The 18,801-nt window shown below is 46.8% G+C and overlaps 2 protein-coding genes across 10 annotated transcripts in view; one reads left to right on the top strand and one right to left on the bottom strand.

Annotated features, from left to right (window-relative positions):
- The window catches only part of LOC147007380 (uncharacterized), a 40,980-nt gene extending 39,776 nt beyond the window's left edge, over nucleotides 1-1,204 (top strand). For 8 of the 9 annotated variants that reach the window (XM_085867224.1, XM_085867225.1, XM_085867223.1 and 5 more), the window contains one exon: nucleotides 759-1,204. In XM_085867224.1, the coding sequence (XP_085723350.1) occupies nucleotides 759-922 (164 nt within the window). In that variant the 3' untranslated portion in view covers nucleotides 923-1,204. The remainder of the gene's footprint in view (nucleotides 1-758) is intronic. The other variant, XM_085867227.1, reaches the window with a different exon arrangement.
- A 2,931-nt stretch (nucleotides 1,205-4,135) lies between these two features.
- LOC147007379 (dynein axonemal heavy chain 17-like) lies at nucleotides 4,136-16,178 on the bottom strand. The gene is made up of 10 exons (XM_085867217.1): nucleotides 16,021-16,178; nucleotides 15,739-15,886; nucleotides 15,515-15,606; nucleotides 14,914-15,105; nucleotides 14,611-14,790; nucleotides 12,688-12,870; nucleotides 11,720-11,902; nucleotides 10,820-10,963; nucleotides 9,348-9,573; nucleotides 4,136-5,016 (listed from the first exon to the last, which is right to left on the bottom strand). The coding sequence occupies exons 1-10, from the start codon at nucleotides 16,063-16,065 to the stop codon at nucleotides 4,769-4,771; spliced, it is 1,641 nt and encodes a 546-aa protein (XP_085723343.1). The 5' UTR covers nucleotides 16,066-16,178; the 3' UTR covers nucleotides 4,136-4,768.
- Between the last annotated feature and the right edge of the window lie 2,623 nt (nucleotides 16,179-18,801).

Genomic DNA, 18,801 nt, shown 5'->3' with positions numbered 1-18,801 from the left:
CCCCAAAATTCGAGGGGGTGCTGTGGGTGAACACAGATATAAATCGAAAATCCGGCTCCAATGTTTGTGCACAATGTATTCCAGATGATTAGTGTGAATTTTCATGACCATTTGACCATAACCCAAGGAGGAGTAGCATTTGGCACGAAGGCACCTCCAGCTCTCGTATATTATCGATTTTTGCCCTTTGACCCCTGACCTAAGCAATATCAGTCAATATGTCCTGAGGCAAAGTTGTAGTACTCATTGCGTGCTATGAACCTGCAAAGTTTCATTTGGATCGATGCACTCACCTGGTCGCTTGGGGGCCTTCAATTTTTCGGGCATACCCCATTTGTAGGGGGCGCTGCGGGCAAAGTATTCCATATATCACAAAAACCGGAATATATTTGGTACCGATTTTGAAGGTTTTTCGGCTGTTGCTAGGGGACCAAAGCGTCCCTAGCAACCATCACAATTCCCAAAGCACTTGGTCATAAGATGTACCTACCACCCGAGTTTGGTCAAAATCGGCCAACGTTTACTACCAATTATGCTGATGACAAACGAACAAACAGACAGAATTACTGACAATAAGGGTCACCTATTTCGGCGACCCAACTGTTCAGCCTGGTGGATGTTTATGTGCCGCTCTTCCGAGTGCTGTTGCACTGTAGTTTAGAACTGTGTTAACTGTATACCTAAGCTCCAGATAACTGAGCTCTCTTCACCCTTGTTTGTCATTCATCAAAGCGATAATATCCACGTGCGTGTGGCAGGTGCTCCCCTGGTGACATCTGGAGGGGTTTTCCACCTGCTCGATACCTGTCAGCACATGCGCTTCCTCGACATTTCATTCTGCCCCCTGTTGGACAAGGCGGTGGCCATCCAACTGAGAAATAGCTTTCCACACATCTCCATCAAGTACACCAGCAGCTGGTGAGGTCACGTGACCCGTTCAGAGCTACAAACACACCTGAGAAGGAACTCTCTGATCCATGCATGAGAAACCGATTACATCATGTCGGTTGAGGATCGTCCGACGACCGAACTGAAAACTAAATGTACAAGTGTGACATGATCATCACGTTTATCAAACATCACGTTTTGAGATTTTTGGCTTAATTGGAGATTTGCTGAAAGGACTGCTTTTTGTCCGTCACCATAATGTACTGAACGTTAAAATTGACAAATGTTGTGCCAATAAATGTTCCCAAACTGAGAACCCACCTTTCTTGGAGTGTTATTCTTTCACCTTTCATCCCTACGGCTTTTGCCAACAGATACAAAGGCTCTTTGTTATATTCTCTGGGTATGGGCCAAGGTTCGTGGAGGATCTGCAACACAAATCGTGCACACACGTGCAGACAAATACACGAGACAGCACCGGACAATTTCGCACAAACACGGCCGCTGAGCTTGGGGTGAGTGACGTCACTTCCCGAGGGCACTGCCATCTTTTTTGACGTCACTTAACTCGCCGCATCAGTGGGGCAGTCGAGAGATTTCCTCATCATGGATTCCAACCTACGGGGTTTGTCCACGCCATATCCTTTCAATGCTGAGCGTCCAGCGTGGAAGCAGAGCGTACCATTTTTTTAGTCGTGTGTGTGATTCTGCCAAGGTCGGAATTGAACCGCCTTCCTGCCAGACTCAGGGTTCATGCTCCAACTGTTCTGACACAGAGTCTGAAAGTCTTTGTGGGTGAGTCCACGTTTCGTTGGGCATGTTGGTGAGAAATTATCAAGGTTGTCCTGGACTGAGATCGTGGAGTCGTGGCTTGGGATACCAGGCTTGACTCGGACAACACCAGTTGGTTGTGCCATTCGATTAATGATGCAAAGTTCATCTTCTCGACTATAAGAGAGAGGTTCGTCCGGCTGTCTGACGACATTTTTCTCAGAAACGGCCCAACGGATCTTCGTCAAACTTTCAGAAGTTCATCAGTCGGTGATTTCAGGATAATAATTATTTTTTTGAAAATTTTGAAAAACAAACTTTTTTTTTGTCATTATTTTTTAATCACTTGATAGAGTGCCGAAGCCTTTGTAGCAATATCAAAGGTAATATTAAATTACTTTTTATCAAAGGATCATGGTACCTCAATTGAAAACAAGTCCAACACCAAAGCTTTGTTCTCTGAACTGTGAATGTTAAAATCTTCGAGATGAGGTTGAAAGCCCTGGAGGGAAGAATGGGATTTTCAAATCAGATTGAATAAAACTTTATTTTTTGGTGGGGGGATGGGGAGGGGTACATAAAGTCAAGGCTCATGGAAGAGCTAGTACATTGAACCCATCAGGATGCAACAGAACAAACGGTAAAGTGGAGAGAGTGGGGGTACCAGCAGTGGAGTTAAAAGACAAGATGGAGGCAGATTTGGACAAAAGTGGGTGTGGGGAGGAATGGAGGCAAGAAAGGATGGATGGGGTGGACATTATAATGGATGCAGAGAGAAACTCTCAGGAAGGAATTCGGGGGATTCCGGTTCGGTGATCAACTCATGTGGATAACTGATCGGCACTCTCTCCGACCAGTTATTCACAGTTATGTTCCCCCGACAATTTACGTTGAGTTTTACTCTTTCATTTTTAGTTCGGCTGTTCGAAGAACAGAGAGCGTGAGCGTGAAAATGTTAAAGTTTTTGGTGCAAGTTATTTTTTCCTTTCTAATGTTTTTATCTACCACATTATTTTTTATACGCTCGATATATATATATATATATATATATATATATATATATATATATATATATATATATATATATATATATATATATATATATATATATATATATATATATATATATATATATATATATATATATATATATATATATATATATATATATATATCATCCTTTTGTGTGTCCATCCACAATGTACGTTGAGTGTACAAAAAAAACACAAAAACTCACTCGAGTCCCAATACATTGATGCGGAAGTCCTTGTCCTTCAGAAAAGCACCAGCTCAAGTTTTATCCAAAGTACTAAATAATTCTACAACTTTTGGCCTTCAGGTGAATTGGGTTCAAACCCCCAATGATGCAAGTCGTCTCAATTTGATGCGTACCTGCGTCCTCACCTGTCGGGACTTGCTTTGGGACTGGTGACCATGACTTCAATTCCTTTCGCTTTATTTACCCAGGTAATATAACTCGACTCCATCAATTTTGGGAAACAAACCTTGCATGAGACTGGGTCACCACTGAGCACGTGGATATTATTCGCCAATGAGAAAGCGCCGAGCTGCCCGAGTTCCACAACTTTTTGTTTTTTAAACACAGCAAGTCTTATCTCGCGTTGAAGGAAACCAGCAATGACGCACACACACCCCAAGGCCTTGAGTTCTCCAAACTCTTCCTCAGCATTCTCTGTGAAGCCATCCGTCTGGAACAGCAGCTGAGGTTGAAGCAAAACTTCGTGGAATACAAAACGTTAACCGTTCAGCCTGGCGGAGGTACGCGCTCGACCGAGTGCCCTTCTAGTTGTACGTGTTAACATCTTCATATCTGCTATGTTAAACCTCGTGTTGTATTAACGGTTAAGATCTTAAGGTCCTTGAGTTTGAGCCCCTGTCGTGCTGTTAACTAACAACAGGTGGGTTGTCTCTTCCTGGTGGGTTCTCTTCTTCAACAGGTGGGTTGTCTCTTCCTGGTGGGTTCTCTTCTTCAACAGGTGGGTTCATCCTTCCGAGGTCGGCAAAATGAGTGCCAGCTTGCTGGTATCCTGTGTCGGAGAGGCGACCCGTCCAGGATTGTACCCACTGCCCAAGGAGACTGCTTTAGGCCGCTCTGCACAGAGCATGGTCCCAATGGATGGATGGGTTGGCTTTACACCTCACCGCAGCTCCATGGTTACGATACACGAACATCTTCCTCTCCTTTTAACACAAATCGGGACTTGGTGAACGGTACATCCACAAAGGATGGGAAAAGGTGTTCACCTGAAATCAAGGTGCACGGTTTCAGGTCGTCGCGTTTACCTGGAAGAGCGACGGAGATGCTGCGGTGCCTCGTTTGCGTCGGGACAGGGAAGCCGTGCTCCGAACGTTCCTCGGGTACTCCGACCGTGCCTCCGTCGATTGAAACGAGCACGTACAACGAACAATGCGAACGTCACAATTGGAAAACAAATAATTATTTCAAACCACCGTCTTTCATTTCTCTCTTATTTATTTATTTATTTATTTAAAACCCACGGGTCCGAGCAATTGAAGGTTGTTTGTAACAGCAGTGGATCAGCAGTTCATGAACCAACTCTGAGAACATGCACACCTTGCTATGAATTCCAATTTTAAGGCCTTCCTGGCATCAGGAAAAAAACAAACAAAGGATGAAGAAGACAGAAGAAGAAAACAAGAAGAGGAATAAGAAAGGCTCAAAGACTTTGATAAATGTTAAACATGACATAGAAACAGCTGTTGGTGAAAGAAGTTCAAACTGTTAACAGAGTCATGTGATCAGCAATGGAGACACACTTTCTTAGCTTCACAGTTAACTGAACTCAAAACTGGCACAAAAACGTGGGCACAGCACTTTCATTCGTCACGAATCAATCACCTGGCAAGGGGATACCACAGGTGGGTATCAAAAACTTTCAAAACACTTCAACACATCAGATGTCAAGGCCACTGGACAGTCATCGTGGAACACAACGGCTCTTTTACACAGGAGGTGGAGGGGGAAAGGGGGACAGAGGAGGGAGGGGAAGGGAAGGCAGACGTGCGGTGGAACGTTAATTACGATTCAGCCAACACCCACTTTGAAGCCTTCAATCACATCACCTGTTCACACCTGGAGAAGCAAGGCGATACCAGCCAGCACCCACTTTGAGGCCTTATCCTTTGAACGAAGACCGAAAGTCCACACGTAAGTCGGCCCACGCTCTTGAGTCTTGTACACGGGACATTCGTACACGGTTCGGCTGTCTTGGCGATCGACTAACACGGCCTTCACAAGGATGACCGGCATCGACGGTGTCAGCTCCTTGGGACGTGATTCGGCCAGTGAGCCTGACTGGGTATCCCATCGTGCACCTGCAACGATAAAAACATCTTCTGTTATTCAGCAGGAACCTTGAAGCTCGTCCAAAAGAGCTCGTGACGCAACGTTTCGCCGAATCATTGTCAGTCCATCAACGAAATATATATATATATATATATATATATATATATATATATATATATATATATATATATGTATATGTATATGTATATATATATGTATATGTATATATATATATATATATATATATATATATATATATATATATATATATGTATATGTATATGTATATGTATATATGTATATGTATATGTATATATATGTATATGTATATGTATATGTATATATATATATGTATATGTATATGTATATGTATATGTATATATATATATATATATATATATATATATATATATATATATATATATATATATATATATATTGGATTAATCTCAAGGAAATTGTCCCCAAAAGAAGGCTGTCCTCGGATGACGATAACAATGGAGAAAAGACTGTCAAATTCTGGAGGGTGAAGGCCTGTTCGAGCATTGTTCTCAGGCTGCCATCTTTTGACTCGACTCGAGTGTGACGCGATGGAAATGAATGTGGAACGAATGACAGGACGTGTGATTGGGAAGAGCTGGGTATGTGTTGAGTGAAGCGCACTGTTACTGGATGACCACTGACCACGTGATGTTTGAACGACCAAAATATCTGAAATCAGCGGCTATCAGCTCCCAAAGAGGTGCGGTCTGCATGAAGTGGCTTTCTCAGGTTTCGACACAAAGCATTGAACAATCCAACGTTGGAGGTGTGCCATTTTGAGGAGGTGTGCCATCATCACTTGGTTTCAGGTGACTTATGTTTGTACTGGTGGCTTAACCTGCTGGTTTGGACAAATCCGTTAAGGTTGTCTGGTCACGGACTCCGTACTGCAATGTAAGATCGGTCACGGAGTCACCTCTCGCCGGACAGCATGGCTGGCCCAATAGGTACGGTGGTGGAGATGAAGGCCGCCATCGACCCGGATGTATATTATGGTAAGTAAAAAGTGTATCATCTCTCTCTCTCTCTCTCTTTCTCTCCACCTCTCCCCCTCTCTCTTTCTCTCTCTCTCTCTCGCTTTCTGTGGTGACCTGCCCGAAGGCAGGTTCTTCGCTGCTGTCGAAACGTCATGGTATGGATTACACCGGAGAGTTTCATTCTCAGCAGCAGTCAGGGCAGAGATACAAATTTGGACGGAGTGGTGGTGCCATTGGCTTCTTTTTTTTTGGATACAATATCGAGGCTCATAAAAGAGCTAATATGCAGAACGTACAACAAAGGGAGCATGAGACAAGATGGGCAGGAGAGGGAAGGACAAAGCAGTCTGGAACAAAGATATGAGGATATCTGTGGAAGGGAGAGGGATGGGGCGTGGTACATGGGGTAAACAAGATGGACATGACAGGGACTTTCAGGAAGGAAAACAGGGAATTTGAAGGAGGTGGGTTTGGGGTGGATTAACGGGGGAAGAAAAGATCGTGGTTTTGGATGGGGGAAGATAAGAGATGGTGGTGAACAGCTGTTTTGAAGACTGAGAGGGAAGAGTGGAATTGGAGTGTATGGGGGAAGAGGAAATATGGGCGCAGAGATCACAGGCGAAGCGGGGTGGGGGGGGGCAGGCCGGAGAGGGAAGAGGGGGAGGTGTGATGAGATTTGAGGTGGTGGTAAGAGAAGGTGTGATGAGATTTGAGGTGGTGGTAAGAGAAGGAGGTGTGATGAGATTTGAGGTGGTGGTAAGAGAAGGAGGTGTGATGAGATTTGAGGTGGTCGTAAGAGGAGGACGTGTGATGAGATTTGAGGTGGTGGTAATAGGAGGGAGTATGATGAGATTTGAGGGGGTGGTTAGAGGAGGAGGTGTAATGAGATTTGAGGTGGTGGTAAGAAGGGGTGGTGGTAAGAAGGGGAGGTGTGATGAGATTTGAGGGGGTGGGAAGAGGGGAGGTGTAATGAATTTTGAGGGGGTGGGCAGAGGGGGAGGCGTGATGAGATACGAGGGGTGGTTAGAGGGGAGATGTGATAATATTTGAGGTGGAGGGAAGAGGGGGAGGTGTGATGAGATACGAGGGGTGGTAGGAGGGGAGTTGTGATAAGATTTGAGGTGGTGGGAAGAGGAGGAGGTGTGATGAATTTTGAGGTGGTGGGAAGAGGGGGAGGTGTGATGAGATACGAGGGGTGGTCAGAGGGGAGGTGTGATAAGATATGAGGGGTGGTAAGATGGGAGGTGTGATAAGATTTGAGAGGGTGGGAAGAGGAGGAAGTGTGATGAGATTTGAGGGGTGGTTAGAGGAGGAGGGGTCATGAGATTTGAGGGGTGGGAAGAGGCGGAGGTGTGATCAGATTTGAGGTGGTGGTAAGAAGGGGTGGTGGTAAGTAGGGGAGGTGTGATGAGATTTGAGGGGCTGGCAAGAGGGGGAGGTGTGATGAATTTTGAGGGGGTGGGAAGAGGGGAGTTGTGATGAGATTTGAGGGAGTGGGAAGAGGGGCAGGTGTGATGAATTTTGAGGGGGTGGGAAGAGGGGGAGGTGTGATGAGATACGAGGGGTGGTAAGAGGGGAGGTGTGATGAGATTTGAGAGGGTGGGAAGAGGGGGAGGTGTGATGACATTTGAGGGGTGGGAAGAAGAGGTGTGATGAGATGCTAGGAGGCGGGAAGAGGGGAGGTGTGATGAATTTTGAGGAGGTGGGAAGAGGAGGAGGTGTGATGAGATACGAGGGGGTGGGAAGAGTAAAGGTGTGATAAGATTTGAGGTGGTGGGAAGAAGGGGAGGCGTGATGAGATACGAGGTGGTGGGAAGAGGAGGAGGTGTGATGACATTTGAGCGTTGGGAAGAGGGGGAGGGAAGAGAGGGAGGTGTCATGAATTTTGAGGGGGTGGAAAGAGGAGGAGGTGTGATGAGATACGAGGAGGTGGGAAGAGGGGAAGGTGTGATGACATTTGAGAGGGTGGGAAGAGGGAGGTGTGATGAATTTTGAGGGGGTGGGAAGAGGAGGAGGTGTGATGAGATATGAGGGGGTGGTAAGAGGGGAGTTGTGATAAGATTTGAGGTGGTGGGAAGAGGAGGAGGTGTGATGAGATTTGAGGTGGTGGGAAGAGGGGAGGCGTGATGAATTTTGAGGGAGGTGGGAAGAGGAGGTGTGATAAGATTTGAGGTGGTGGTAAGAAGGGGTGGTGGTAAGAAGGGGAGGTGTGATGAGATTTGAGGGGGTGGGAAGAGGGAGAGGTGTGATGAATTTTGAGGGGGTGGGAAGAGGAGGAGGTGTGATGAGATATGAGGGGGTGGGAAGAGGGGAGGTGTGATAAGATTTGAGGTGGTGGGAAGAGGGGAAGGTGTGATGAGACACGAGGAGGGGGTAAGAGGAGAGGTGTGATAAGATTTGAGAGGGTGGGAAGAGGAGGTGTGATAAGATTTGAGGTGGTGGTAAGAAGGGGTGGTGGTAAGAAGGGAAGGTGTGATGAGATTTGAGGGGGTGGGAAGAGGGAGAGGTGTGATGAATTTTGAGGGGTGGGAAGAGGGGAGGTGTGATGAGATTTGAGGGGGTGGGAAGAGGGGAGTTGTGATGAATTTTGAGGGGGTGGGAAGAGGGGGAGGTGTGATGATATACGAGGGGGTGGGAAGAGGGGTGGTGTGATGACATTTGAGAGGGTGGGAAGAGGGGGAGGTGTGATGAATTTTGAGGGGGTGGGAAGAGGAGGAGGTGTGATGAGATTTGAGAGGGTGGGAAGAGGGGGAGGTGTGATGAGATACGAGGGGGTGGTAAGAAGGGGAGGTGTGATAAGATTTGAGGTGGTGGGAAGAGGGGGAGGTGTGATGAATTTTGAGGTGGTGGGAAGAGGGGGAGGTGTGATGAGATACGAGGGGTGGTCAGAGGGGAGGTGTGATAAGATTTGAGGTGGTGGGAAGAGGGGAGGTGTGATAAGATTTGAGGTGGTGGGAAGAGGGGAGGCAGGTTAAAAAGGAATCAGTTTCTTCGCAAAATATGTCGTGGAATCTTTGAAGTCTCTCGGACTGTTCTGTTCGAAGAGTCCTCAGTTTATCGTCCCACCAGATGGACAGCACACTCATCGATGCAATCAATGCCCCGCCTGCGAAGCATCAGGTTGACCGTTTATTGTGAGGTTGGGAATTGAACTCAGCCAGTAAATGTACAATGAGGATAAGACAAAGATATTTTGTAAATTCCACTTTCGGATACTACATGATGATTTCTGGACAGTCAAGTCAGGAAATCGTGCCGAAGGCTGAATGTATCACACCAGTAGTGTTACCTGACCAGGATGCGTAAGGTTAAGGAGTGGGGTCGGAGGGTCAAGGACACACCTTCCATGAAAAGTCCATGAATATAGGCCTCGTCCTGGCGGGGACTTGTTACGTCCTCTCGGTTCTTTGTTGTCACTTCCACAGCCAAGGCCATGGAGTCAAGCGGCCACTTGTTGCGACGTGCGGTCGCCTGCATGATGGCAGTGAGGAACGATTGAGGGTTGAACAACCCACCAAGCCACACGGTATTCGGGAGGATAAAATCGGCGGTCCAGCCCTCCAGCTCCTGCCAACACGATACACGCACAAAACAAAATTATTATATCAACTTTTGTTTTTATTTATATCTGTTTGTCCGTCTATCTGTCTGTGTGCAGACGTCAGTGTACGATCGAGGGACTACTCAATTTCATTTGAATGAGATATTTTGAACACGAATCGGAACACAAACCTGCAGCTTCGCGGTCCTTTGGCTCTGGATTTGGCAAATTGTACGGAATCTCTTTCCGATGCGCAGATGAAGGTAATTAATGTTTTCTTTTTTTGTTTTTTTTTAATCTGCCTACCTGTCCTGGCAGTCAAGATTGAAGATCATTCCGAACAGGAAAATTCATGTTTTGAGTGACATCATAAAGGACACAAACAACAGGTACAAATCACGAGTGTGACGTGTTCAATAAGGTGGTGTAAAAGACGGTGCATCAACAGCGGGAAACTTCCTTTTTCTACAAATTAATTATTTACTTGAAAACTGTAGAACACAAAATCTCCTTCTTGGCACTTTAAAACCCCCCTTCCGTTTGGCAGCACTCCATTGGATAAACTCGTACGTCACCTCGACCAATCACATGCACCTGTCGCTCCCTCAGTGTTGGGGTGCATCGAGATTCAGACAAAAATGGCACCTCGTCGGGGAGTACATGTACATCGTGCTCGGAAACACAAACCAAGAGCTGAGAAGACCCTTCCCACGTCCTTTTCCTCAAGGATGCGTGGGGTAAGATGTTCTCGGAACTCTCTGGCTTGCTGTGCTTTTTGTTTGTGGGCAGAGTCGAGGCTCATGGAAGAGGTAGTAAAGAAAAAAAATCGTCAAAGTTCTTCTTCCTCATGTTCTTTCTTGGTCTTCTGCTTGATTCCACATAAAGTGGAAGAGAAATTGAGAGCCAGATATGCTATTGTTGTTGCTGTTGTTTCGCATGCAGCCTGTGGCTGCTTGGCTTCATCATTGTATGGAGGCGTGGCTGTGCCGCTGATGCAGTGCCCCCTGTGACCAGCACGCCGGTGCTCATTTCACCGACCTCAGAAGGATGACAGACTGAGTCAACCTACCTGGTGTTATTTCAACGGAACAAGAGTATCCATCGAACTCAAGACCCTAAGATCTTAAGCCAGCCACCTTAATCGTTAGCCAGAGATGAAAAGAGAGCCTAAAAAACACAAACGAGACCAGGTGATCATGTGTCAACGTTTGATTGTTTTTTTGTCCGTTTTGATCCTTCCTTCATGTAATATGTGTGTTGGTGAACTCATACCCGTATGCGAAGTCGCAGGTCTGAGTACCAAACAGAAAGGCTGAACATGGAGGGATAGGCCCGACGAGTCCATGCCGCAGGCACGGCATCAAAAAAGATGGCCGTTTCCAACTCCTCCATGTCCGTTGTGATGGTTAGTTCACCCTGAGGATGCAGAGGATGCGGATGGTTAGATCACCCTGAGGATGTTCAGAATTCAGAGGAATAAGGTCAGAGGGGACAAAACCACCATTGTTTGGTGCACCTTGGTTGCACACAGCGATGAATCTCAGTCGATAATCATTGTTACGTCACGTTCGCACATTTGTATTGTTCAACATCGTATTTCGTTATTCAATATTGTCCGTTCACGATTGGCAGACCCTTCTCAGACCAAAGGAAATTAAATGCGACCTTTTTTGGTTGACTTTGAACACTTGGGGAGGGAGGGGGGGGATGTGCCGGTTCGGTCGGCCCATTGTTCTCAAGTCATTTTCAGTGTAAATTCCTGAACTTTTGAACCCGTCCAGGATGCCAGTCCGGTTTCTTCAACACAAGGCCACAACGACCACAGATAATGATGATGATCGTGTTTTTGAAAACCCATGTGCCAGCAAGATGTGATGACGAATACTTTTGAACAAAAAAGATCAGATTCAAATTGTCCGCTTCCTTGGCGTCGAAGAAATGGGGAAAAAACATTCGATTTCTGAGATCCAAATTGGACACGTCACACTTAGTTTCGAAATTCCTCCCCCCAAAAAAATCCGGAATTGCAAGATCCACGTGTTGTGGAGTTCCCTCAAATGGGACCATGGCTGCACCAACCACTGCTGCACGGATCATGGGCCTTCTTCACGGAGTCGCGAGAGATTTGTGAGCGGAGTACCGTCCGTCCTGTTCGAACGAGGGCACGTGCACCTTGAGGCAGAGTTTCAGTTCTTGCAGTGACCTTCGGATCTCTCTCGTGAGCAGGTTCACGCGCTCACATTCCTGATAGGCGACGACCACGAAAGGAGTTCGCTTCTCTGCCTTGCTCATCAACTCGGCCAAGTTGAAAGGCTCGGGAAGTTTCTGCAACACTTTGTCCAGCGTGGCATTCACCTGCGCGAGACGAGGACCCAGTGTTAAGATCATGTTCGTGCTTGGAGGTGAGTGGCACATTTTCTGTATGTGTGTGTATATTTATATATATATATATATATATATATATATATATATATTTTAAACAGATGTTTGGAACGACAGAACTTTGATATGGATACAAACAAACACGACATAATGGTGACCGAAGCTTTTTGTGTTGCACTCTTCAGGGTAAAAATCGCAGCAAGTGAAGGAGAAGGTCAAGGCGCGTGCTTGATACAAAGTCTTAATAAGGTAGACGCTGATTGGTTCAACCGTAATGACGTCACGGTTAATCCGAACGCCCATTGGTCGGCTCATCATATTCACCTCGAGCTCCCATTGGCTGGAGCAGAGTTCGTCGATGATTGACGTTTGCAACCGCATCCTGGAGAGAGGGGGGATGGGTTTCCCCAAAGGTCCATTACGGTTGAACCGTGACGTTCGGATTAACCGTGATGTCATGACGGATGAACCAATCGGCGTCTACCTAATTGAGACCTGCGTATAAAGCACGCGCCTTCACGTCCTCCTTCACTTGCTGCGATTTTTACCCTGAAGAGTGCAGCACGAAAAGCTTCGGTCACCATTATGTCATGTTTGTTTGTATCCATATTTTATATATTTTTAAATAACAGGCTTTTGTGAACCTTGAAGCAAATGAAGATTGTATGAGCTGGTTTGGCAAGAAATTATTTGTTACTCTTTCCTAAAAAAAAGAGTGAGTGCCTGCATGTGAGTGAGTGAGTGAGGTGAAAGTGTGCCTTTTCCTGTCGAGAAATATCTCCTGAACCTCCACCCTCGGCCTGTCTCGGCTGCAGCTCGAGGAGTGTGCGGAAGAGTTTGCTGGAGGTCACGGTCAGAAAACCGATCTCGGCATTGGAGTGAAGCCCGTAGAGTTGGGGGCTTTCGGGGGGCAAATTCTCACTCACGTAGTCGTGGTACCCCTGGGAAATCAGAAATGACAAAACTGTACGTTCTTCATCATCACCGACAACACACGAGAGATCAAGACATCGATAACTTGGTCCTGAACGTTCCTCATGCTCACCGAGCTAACGATGCAGCTTGCACAAAGCGAAATTATTGGTATCACACGGATTATTGCTGTTATTGCACAGGTAATACAATACAATACATGGGTTGCTTCCCTGGTGCATTATCTCCATCAGATGTTCCCCATTGTTCCAAGCCGTGCCAATGCAAGTTGTTTATGCACAACATAACTGATGCTACAATCCCTGAGTAAATGGTTCATTTAGTAATAATAATGTAAACGGTGAATAACAGCAAACGTAACAAAATAACCACAAATGGCAATCTTCGAGATTCTGTCCTTTCGGTGCCTTCCGTGCGGAGAAAAGTTTAAGTGCGGAAGGATTTGAACTCTGAACTGACGGCCCGGCAAGAATGTGTCCCGAGCGCCGAAACGTCCTGCGTCTGAAAAATATTTGACGTTTTCACAAATCAATGACAAGAAAGACGTGACAGCCTGAACTCACGGTATCTCCAGAAGCTTGGATGGAATCCTCGAGACGGTGAGAATGAACGTACAAAACCCCGGTCGTCATGGAATCAAAGGATTTCAGTCTTTCTGGCCAAGGATCTGCTGGAAAATAAATAATGCAAAGCCTCCTGTAAAGAAAACCTTTTTTGTTTTTTCGTGCTCGCACGTGAGAGGCAACCGGTGTCCATCATGGTTCTTGGGTCGAAAAGACTTTTATAACACACGAGCGGAGTACCTGCCCGACGGGCGATCTTGTTCCAAGCGTGTAACGCGTTCTTCTGACACGTGCCTTCATTTGGGCGGTGTATAGGCAACTGGCAGCTGTCTCAATCGCTCCCCAAAAATGCATAAACAAACAAATTATCACGCGCGTTACGTGCACGAAGCCAAAAAATACTTACTCCTTCGAATTAAAAACACCTCACAGCACTGGAAAACGTGGGGTACAGGAATACTGAGACTTGTAATACCCTCTCCCACCTGGAGGTGGCGCCACATGATACACGTTCACATGGACAATTTGCTCCCTCCCCTCCTCCTTTCTCTCCCAAAGACCACAGGCAAAGATGAAAACACCCCTGTGCACCAATTGGGTTCATGCTGATCCGATGCAGCAGGTATGGCATAGAGCAGTCGGAGGAGTAGCGCGACACACATACACACACAAACTCCCACACACACACACACATACACACACAAACTCCCACACACACACACACACACACACACACACACACACACACACACACACACACACACCGGTCGACGAATTCGAGTAAAGGATAAAGACCAATGTAACACCTTCTTTGGATGTGTCTGCGTTACGTGAAACAAACACCGTGGTCAAGCTCATTTTCCAATTATCTGGGATACCGAGATCGGAAAATCCTGGCTGGAAGAACGGATTCCAAAGGAAGAAGAATCCTCGTCGTGAGCATCGTTACTGTGTTTCCAACCGACTCCGTCTCTCCGCTTGTCGGAGTTTTGTGAATATGCTCAACCACGTCACCGTCAGCGAAATCTCTTCCTCTCTGGAACCCTCTGCTCAAACATTCTCTTAAAAAAAAATTGAATTATCTCAAGATCTTTAAAAATAATAATAAAATAAAAAAAATTAAAAAATCATTTTCTACAATTTATTTGAACCTGACAAAGGTGAGACGAGTTCAACCAAACGTGCCTTGGAGTCGGAGTTTGGAGGTACGGGGAACCCAGGAGCGAGTAACGATTCTCCGTCAAGCATCTCGGTCCGCACGAACTCTTCAAGGTACGTTTTGCACAAGCGCCGGTCTCGGTCATCGGTGATGTGTCCGCCGTACATTATTTCCCCAAACAAATAGCGCAGGTCATTCCAAGGCACCTGGGAAGCGAGCACAACGTTCGCCGAAAGTCGTCGACCCGGCACCGTGCATCGTTTTTGAGCGACGTTCACCTTGATCACAAAGTGCACACTCGTATTGTCCGACTGTAAAAACGCGACAACCTTCGTATTGTTCTCCAGGTAGTTGTGCAGGATGTTGACCGAGATGGTCAGGTCTCCGTTGCTGAAGGGGTAGCTGCGGTTCCAGCCCTGTGCGCCGAACTTGCGCCGTTCCGCCACGACGGCGTGGAAGTAGCAGAGGGCAAAAAGCACCGCTTTGAACTCGTTCTCCTTGGAGCACGTCTCCAGGGTGTCCTGCGAGGTCACAGCACATACACATCCATCGTCACACAGCCGCGTGCTCGCGTCCGAAACCGAAAATTAGAGGGAATCGACACGTTCTGATGACATTAATTATGGAGAATGTGAATTATTCCAACCCCAAAATTCCAACCTGTGATCATTTCGATCTTAATTAACCTACCTTACCCAGGTTACCATATTTCCTTCTCCCCTCTTTTCCTGCTCATCATGTCCAACTGTTTCGCCCACTTTCCGTACTGTGAGCACATTGCCCATTTTACCCACTGTACCTCGCTCTTCCACAGCAGCCTCGATTTTGTATCCACAACATTGTCACTCGGGTCATCCATCAAAGCTCCGGCAATTTTTCATTCCGTTCCGTGACACAGCGAGCAAACAGGAGCAAAATGGCACGTCCTACCTGGAAGATGTTGGAAAGATCCCTTAAATTGAAAATGTAGTGAAATTTCACCGCTGTTGGCAGGAAGATCAAAGCAACTCTCTGATGCAAGGCTGAGGGATGAAAACCCGGTCACGTGTCGGAACACAATGCCAGATGGCAGAAATGATTCAAGATCCGAGCAACTGTTGTACGGTTACAAAAGGATCGCGTCGTGTGACATTTGTCATCCCTGGTGCTTTTACCGATGGCGGCGTGCACAAGCTGGGTACACGCATTTTGTACAGCCGTCCCAAATCCAACACCGGCCGCGTGCTGGCTCAGGATGGTCCTGTAAATCGTGACCAGAGCCTCCGTGCCCGGAAAACTCAGAGCGAAGAGGCAGAAATGGCGCTGCGGGGACACGCGCGGCACACATTGGAATCCGTTGATGTCTGCTGTTGTTTTTTTGTTTTGAAAAAAAGGAAACTCTCCTCTGAAAGATATATCATTGACCACGGGGTCCAATGCGTGACCTCTGGCCGTACCTGCAGGCGTGGATCAATGGTGAAACTTCCAGCAGTTGGGTTCATGCAGGCCACGTACTGGCAGTTGTGAATGTCTTTCTGCGTCAACTTTGTCCGATCGTACCTGCGGCATGTCCAAAAAGGGAACAAAGTGTTTGAGTTGGACAGAAGCAACAAACAACAACATCAACAATGACTTTGTGTTAAAGAAAATCCATTTTTCCTTGGTTTGGAACTTTTGCCTCGTGCGTTGCGAGATGTCGCTTGCACGCGACGTCGGCACGGTGGGCCAAACGTCTTCACCTTGCCCGTCATCTCTCATCCTTTCATCATTATTTCCACAAGCTTCAGTGCCCGTCCACAGTTGCCATAACTCTGACGAGAGAGAGAGAGAGCGAGAGAGAGAGAGGAGAGAGGAGAGAGAGAGACAAAGAGACAAAGAGACAAAGAGACAAAGAGACAAAGAGACAAAGAGACAAAGAGACAAAGAGACAAAGAGACAAAGAGACAAAGAGACAAAGAGACAAAGAGACAAAGAGACAAAGAGACAAAGAGAGAGACAAAGAGAGAGACAAAGAGAGAGACAAAGAGAGAGACAAAGAGAGAGACAAAGAGAGAGACAAAGAGAGAGACAAAGAGAGAGACAAAGAGAGAGACAAAGAGAGAGACAAAGAGAGAGACAAAGAGAGAGACAAAGAGAGAGACAAAGAGAGAGACAAAGAGAGAGAGACAAAGAGAGAGAGACAAAGAGAGAGAGACAGAGAGAAACAGAGAGAGACAGAGAGAGAGACAAAGAGAGAGACAAAGAGAGAGACAAGAGAGAGAGACAAAGAGAGAGACAAAGAGAGAGACAAAGAGAGAGACAAAGAGAGAGAGAAAGAGAGAGAGAAAGAGAGAGAGAAAGAGAGAGAAAGAGAGAGAGAGAAAGAGAGAAAGAGAGAAAGAGAGAAAGAGAGAAAGAGAGAAAGAGAGAGAGAAAGAGAGAGAGAGAGAGAGAGAGAGAGAGAGAGAGAAAGAGAGACAGAGAGAGAGAGAGAGAGAGAGAGAGAGAGAGAGAGAGAGAGAGAGAGAGAGAGAGAGAGAGAGAGAGAGAGAGAGAGAGAGAGAGAGAGAGAGAGAGAGAGAGAGACTCTAAGACTCTATTCCTCACTCTCCATGCACTGCTCTCACTTCCCCACACCCCCAGGAATACCTCTGGCTTCGGCTTCCCTCCACTCCCACCTCATGTTTATATGTGTACTGTACCGTCCACCGAACAGTGATGACTCCATCTACACCTCACTATCCGAAAACATGGACCATCTTCTATCTTCTCATCCAAACTCTCTCTTCCTCTTATGTGGTGACTTCAGTTGTCATCACGCCAGTTGGCTAGGTGTGGGTACCTCTCTCACCTGCCATGGCACCTCAGCAAAAGCTTTCTGCGACTCATTGGGACTGACTCAATCGGTCAACTTCCCGACCCGGATCTCAACCAATGGTACTCCATCTCTTGTGGATCTGATTTTGACAAATTTCCCTGACAATATCTGCTGTTCTTCCTTCGCTCCAATCGGTTCTTCTGACCACGTCCTTGTCAATGTGGACATCTCTCTGGCTATTATCAGAGAACCACCTCACCGCCGTCGAGTCTGGCATTTCACTCAAGCCGACTGGCAGGGTCTCCAAGCAGCCCTCAAACTTACAGACTGGTCTCCTATCACTACTTTCTCGAACATCAACTCATCCTGGGAATTCTTTCAAAGAAACTTGTTCTCCCTCATGCACAGATTTATCCCCTCTCGTGTTCAGTTGTCCAACCCTTCCTCCCGCCCTTGGTTTACTGAAGCTTGTGGCGAGGCAGTTGTCCTGAAACAACTTGCCTTTGCCTCATGGAAAGCAAACCCGACTGAGGGCAATCTCAGTTCCTTCCACAAAGCTCGGAACAAGTGTGTATCTACCCTCAGGAGAGCCAGAAAACAACATCTTTCTCATCTCAAGTCTGAACTCTCAAACCTCTCTCCCTCCTCAAAATCCTGGTGGCGTTTAATCAAATCTGTTTCTGGTGTATGTTCCCCCTCCATCCCCTCCCTTACCTCAAATGGCCACACTGCTGATACCGCACGTGAAAAGGCTGAATGCCCAAACTCGGTGTTTGCAGCTAAATCTTGTGTCCAGAACCCATCACTTTCTCTACCCACCTTACCCAGTCGCACCCAACTGTCCCTGGACTCGGTGTCCTTTTCTCCTAACAAGGTGGAGAGCTTGCTGTCAAACCTCGACTCCGATTCTGCAACCGGTCCAGACAGCATCAGCCCACGTGTCCTCAAAGACTGCTCTTCTGCACTTGCTCACCCTCTCTCTGTTCTATTCACCCTCTCATTTGCCCAAGTTCATCTGCCATCTGCTTGGAAATCTGCAAACATCACTGCCCGGCATAAAAAGGTGCAAAAGCAGATCCCTGTAACTACAGACCAATCAGCCTTCTCCCAATCATCAGCAAGGTGATGGAATCCATCATCGCTTCAGACATGAAATCCTTCCTCTTCTCCAATGGCTTGATTTCCGATCATCAATTTGGTTTCAGACCAGGTCACTCTACCCTGGATATGCTGCTTCTGCTCTCCCAACAATGGATGGAGGTCCTCAATGCCAGACAGGAAATCCGAGCCGTATCCCAAGACATATCTAGTGCTTTTGACACAGTCTGGCACCCTGCCCTACTCACCAAACTCTCTTCCCATGGTATCCAAGGCCATCTCCACTCATGGCTCGCAGACTTTCTCTCCTGTCGCAGTCAACGTGTGGCCCAAAATGGAGTTC

Source organism: Eptatretus burgeri, unplaced genomic scaffold, assembly GCF_056783735.1.
Source record: "Eptatretus burgeri isolate ZD-2024b unplaced genomic scaffold, Ebu_testis_v1 Ebu_testis_scaffold_223, whole genome shotgun sequence".
NCBI lineage: Eukaryota > Metazoa > Chordata > Myxini > Myxiniformes > Myxinidae > Eptatretus > Eptatretus burgeri.
This window is presented reverse-complemented; position numbering and strand designations above follow the sequence as displayed.